The sequence below is a fragment of the Gymnoscopelus microlampas genome, assembly GCF_963454915.1.
Source record: "Gymnoscopelus microlampas genome assembly, chromosome: 5".
Taxonomy (NCBI): Eukaryota; Metazoa; Chordata; class Actinopteri; order Myctophiformes; family Myctophidae; genus Gymnoscopelus; species Gymnoscopelus microlampas.
In genome coordinates, this window is record NC_139942.1 from 31,168,055 (window position 1) to 31,172,935 (window position 4,881).

Sequence of the window (4,881 nt, forward strand, 5' to 3'; positions counted from 1 at the left end):
TTCGTTTACATGCTAAAAGAGCGACTTTGAGAGCTGTTTTACTGTACAATGTAAGTCAATGGAGAGCATATTTTGAATTATCAATTTCTAATCAATGCAGCAATTATTTTTCATTTCTTGACCACCTTTGGAGCTACATCATGGCGAGGTAACTACACAACCCAAACCTCTACCAAAGTGGTCTTGCCCTTTAAGTCTACACCTTGTAATTTGTCTTGAACGATTTTGAATAAAGATTTTGAGTTACAAGAAGAAAAAAAAGAACAATTCTTCCGGTGTGGGCGGGGTCACTGTTGTCTACGTAGCACTAGTAACCCGTTGCCTTTCCTCATCTGTCTCTGTGCTTTACTTTGAAACTAAAGTAGAGTATCGGCAGCAAAGAAGACCCTTTACAGGCACGGAGTCGTTTTTTTTTACCAGATATAAAGAAAAACAACTGCATTGAAAGATGGTCGCCAAACAGAGGATCCGCATGGCCAACGAGAAACACAGCAAAAACATCACACAAAGAGGCAACGTCGTCAAATCCACGGTAACGTTATCATCACACGTCCCTGTGCTTTCCATATTTATATGATTTAGATATAAATATGACGGTACTGAACTGTTCATTCAAGAACTGTCTGTTTTTCTGCTTGAACCTGCTAGACAGTGGTTCTCAACCAGTGGTCCGGGGACCACCAGTGGTCCTTGAGGGGGTTTCAGGTGGTCCCCAGCTAAATGATGGAGAGTTGGATCTTTACATTTTCCGATGCCGAATAATAGAATGGACCTTGATATGAAAAGTGTTGAAAACCACTGTGCTGTATGATTTCATAGGAACTTGATTTGTGCTGTTGATCAGCAAGATGTGTTGACACACTGTGTGTGTGTGTGTGTGTGTGTGTGTGTGTGTGTGTGTGTGTGTGTGTGTGTGTGTGTGTGTGTGGACTTGGCCATCGATATAAGGTGCAAAAGCTTGCAACGGTGCATCTTTCCCCATTCCATGTCACTGATTTATAATGATAGTACATATAGCTGCACGTTTTTTTATGTTGACATGATCTATGTAAATTGGTGTCATCTCTTACTGTGTGTGTGTGTGTGTGTGTGTGTGTGTGTGTGTGTGTGTGTGTGTGTGTGTGTGTGTGTGTGTGTGTGTGTGTGTGTGTGTGTGTGTGTGTGTGTGTGTGCGCGTGCGTGCGTGCGTGTGTGTTTTGCAGAGAACCACTCAGGATGACAAAGTGGCTGTGGGACCCTGGCTTCTGGCCCTGTTCATCTTTGTCGTTTGTGGCTCAGGTGAGTGTGAAACTTGAATTAATACTGACCAGAAGAATAACAACATAATTAAATCTGCCAGTTGCTGTTTTCTGTTCACTTAAACTCGATACAGTTCAAATTCTATTTAACTTGACTGTTGATGCAACTCATGCAAAAAAAGTGTATAGTGACTTTTTGGGTGCCCTAATAATGTAACAAATGAGTATGCCACTGCCAGTTCCCTTGTTTCCCTTGCATAAGTACAAGACAATATAGTAATTGCAGTGATAGGCTACTTGATAGTTGTGTGTGGTGAGAAAAACTCAACTGTAACTGCAGCCTGCCCTGTAAATATTTAGTGACTGATGGTGTGGATATTGAGAATTGAAGGCATTGAGGCATTACAGAAACTGTAAAGAAGAGATTAGAGGTAGGAGGCGTAGCATTCTTTACTTCCCAGTTATTTCCACTATCTTGCTCAATTAAAACATATTTTTCTTTTAGAATGACCAAAATATCAGGTGTTGGCATTCACACAGGTATTTTGAGTTTATCTGCCGCTTTGCCCTTGTCAGGAACACAACATGATTAGATGAGAGCACCTTATCTCCTTCTCTCGTGACATTTTCATGGTCAGCCAACACACGTCACAAACACAGCATGCCCACAAACAGTTGCATTTTTATATTGGCTAGGACCTGATGATTACATTTTTTTTTTAAAGTGTGTCTTTTAACAATAAAGTGAAGCAGTTCATTTTCTATTCCCTATCAAGTTAGAGTTTAGGGACTTGAGGAACAGAACCTCCAAGTGCTGCTGAACGTTGCTATTCTTTCCTATGTTGGTAGTCTAATCTTTCCAAGCAAGGTGGTTCTGTACACGTGTGTTTGCATTGTCCAACATGTTTGCCCACCTCAGCAAAGTCTACATAAGGACATCCACATTTGGATGAGTGTTGGCTGCCTGTTGGGCTGCTGGAGCCTGGAACTCAGATTATCTCTTTGATAGTCTCTTTATTTGTTTTCAGTTTTGACATTTAGGGGTGACTCTTCCCAACTCAACTTTTTGTTTTTTGTTTTGTTTTTTATATTTTTATTTATGTATTGTTAACAGCAAAATACCCTGCGTTTCATTTATAAGTTGCAATTATGTTAACTTGAGGTAATGATGCTTGATGTTTTTTTTTAATAAACTTTATGTTTTAAAGTAATACTAAGCACTTGACTGTGTATGTGACTGTGTGTCCAGAGTTTCTGCTCTGGGTCACGTAGCCCCAGAGTAGACCATGTACCGTATGGTCACTGTGGTCTGGCAGCAGTATAAAGAATCAGAGACCACAAAAAGAGGTTATAGACAGGGTTGTGGGTTCAGATTTGCAACTGGAATGTCCTGGTCTGGAATTTCCTTGTTGACAATTTTGTATGGTCATAAATTGCAGTTTTGGACATTCTTGTCTGTATGTGGACTACTAGAATATGTATTTGAAGCTCTTGTCGTGATGTTTTTACTTTTGTGTTGTCGGGATATCTTGACTGTATCTTGGGTTTTGGTATTCTTTTGTCTAACAGTGTTTTTGATGCTGGTGAAACCATTTAGTGAACATTCTGTGGGCTGCTGTGTTGTCATGCTGAGGGATTTTTCTCTCATTCGGATGATAACATTGTACGATTTGAACCAGATCACTTAAAATGCGTGTTTAACAACACTTATCAATTCACACTTATATGGTTGTCATTACTCATATTTTACTATAATCATTTAAATCTAAAGAACTGTATACAGCTCACACGTGTCCAAAGGGGCATGCATATGTTTCCAGAGAAAAGTTGCAAATATCCTTAGAAAATCTTGAAATGATTAATGATTATTGCATATTTGTTGATAGCCCATACAGTGGTGCAACTATTCTAATTTAATTGGAAATCAGTAGAGTTTAGCACAGATTCAATTAAAGTGGCAGATTTGGTGTATTCATTGAGTTTGGATTTGTTGAACTGTTGTATCTCCATCTTTAGTCACTCACAATTATTACATAATCGTCTGCTTGCAATTATTTCAGATAATCTCAATTATTTTGCATAATTGTCATAATTGTTTCAATGTTGAAAAATACATTTTCCCCCAATAGTGGAAATAACAGATCTATAAGCTCACAAATCATTGTGATGCGATGCGTTGTGAGCTAGTAGATTTTTTTTGTATAACGTTATTAAATATATCAGTAATTTATTTCTATTTAAGTTATTTTGCATATCTGCTCTGTGCAATGTTTTCCAATATTCAATGCCAAAAACACAATTAAATCATTAATCGCAATTAATTAGACAATTATTCGTCAAGTAAAATGTCATGTTTGTGACAGCCCTATCCATCTTTTGTTTCTTTTCTCCACAGCCATCTTCCAGATCATTCAGAGTATCCGAATGGGCTTATAGGATGACATCTAGTTCAAGAAGTCTGTTCATTCCATTGGCTACCTGTCCGTCCTTCTGTCTGTTCTCCAATCAACTATGGATCAACTCTCTTCTTTGTTATGTTTTCAGTATTGTTTTTTCTTTTTAAAAGAAGAAATACTTTTTATTTTTAATATTTTTTTTCAATTAGATTAGTAATTTTCAGGCCATTCCTTCTCTGTGCCTTAAATGATTCAGGTTAACACTTGATCACAGCACTAAAACAAAGCAATATACATTACATTCCATTCACGGGTGGCAGGTCAGCCACCGTATAAAATCCTTTCTTCATTTTTGTTTTCAATTGATTTTTGTTTGTTTGCTAGATATTGCTAGCATATTGATGTATTATTTCGTTGTTTTTTTTCTTTTCTTCTTTTAATCTGATTATAATGTGGTTTAACAACATACTGTAGTATGGTTCACACAGCTTTGGACTTCTCAGTCCATGGTACAACATATTACACTATTCTCAGCCAGGCACAAAGACACCTTATTTATTGACATTGATTTAATAGAACACTGATAGTCTTTTTTCTTTTCTTTTTTCCTGGATCAACATCTTGCCAATTGTTTTGCTGGACTGTGGCAAATCCATCACTTGCTCTATGCCCTGTAGGACATGCATATAAGGTTAATCCTTTATCCTAATGGTTATCTCCTCATCTGTATGATGTTTTGTAAAATCAGCCTCTTGTCATGTACAGCCCAGTTTAGGGCTCTTCATAACATGTTAATGCCTCTTGTCATTTGTCAGATGACTGTCAGATTTAATGTGATCTAAATATTAAATTTACTTATACTGGTGATACAATGGTGGAAACAAATATAGGGTCAATTCATTTATTTGTGTTATCATTCTGGGGTTTCTGGGTATGTATAATGCACTCCAGTTAAAACAAATAGCATTTAATATTTGAGAGATGGCAAATAATCTCAAGATTCTTGATCACTAAAAGTATAAGCAGCTAGTGTGACATGCTCCACAGACTGTGCCAACAATAATATATAACAAGATATGAAATATAATACAGGTGTATGTGAATGGACATTATACTAATGAGTGGGGTCATCTAGCATGTTAATTAGCCTTCACCCAATAACAACAGGAAGTGAAGGGCTGGCATCTTTTAGAGCTACATGTACTGTTTACACAAATCCTTTACAATCTTATTCTTAGTGAACAGCA

The 4,881-nt window shown here is 37.2% G+C and overlaps 1 protein-coding gene across 1 annotated transcript; it reads left to right on the forward strand.

Annotated features, from left to right (window-relative positions):
• The first annotated feature begins 283 nt into the window (after positions 1 to 283).
• Positions 284 to 4,506, forward strand: LOC311045561 (stress-associated endoplasmic reticulum protein 1). The gene is made up of 3 exons (XM_084057476.1): positions 284 to 532; positions 1,203 to 1,278; positions 3,634 to 4,506. The coding sequence occupies exons 1-3, from the start codon at positions 449 to 451 to the stop codon at positions 3,672 to 3,674; spliced, it is 201 nt and encodes a 66-aa protein (XP_083913602.1). The 5' UTR covers positions 284 to 448; the 3' UTR covers positions 3,675 to 4,506.
• The last annotated feature ends 375 nt before the right edge of the window (positions 4,507 to 4,881 follow it).

Excerpts from the sequence above, each read along its gene's own strand:
- LOC311045561 (XM_084057476.1), top strand. The coding sequence starts at position 449 with ATGGTCGCCAAACAGAGGATCCGCATGGCCAACGAGAAACACAGCAAA. Across the intron at positions 533-1,202 it reads GCAACGTCGTCAAATCCACG|AGAACCACTCAGGATGACAA; the intron begins GTAACGTTATCA and ends TGTGTTTTGCAG. Across the intron at positions 1,279-3,633 it reads CTTTGTCGTTTGTGGCTCAG|CCATCTTCCAGATCATTCAG; the intron begins GTGAGTGTGAAA and ends TTTTCTCCACAG.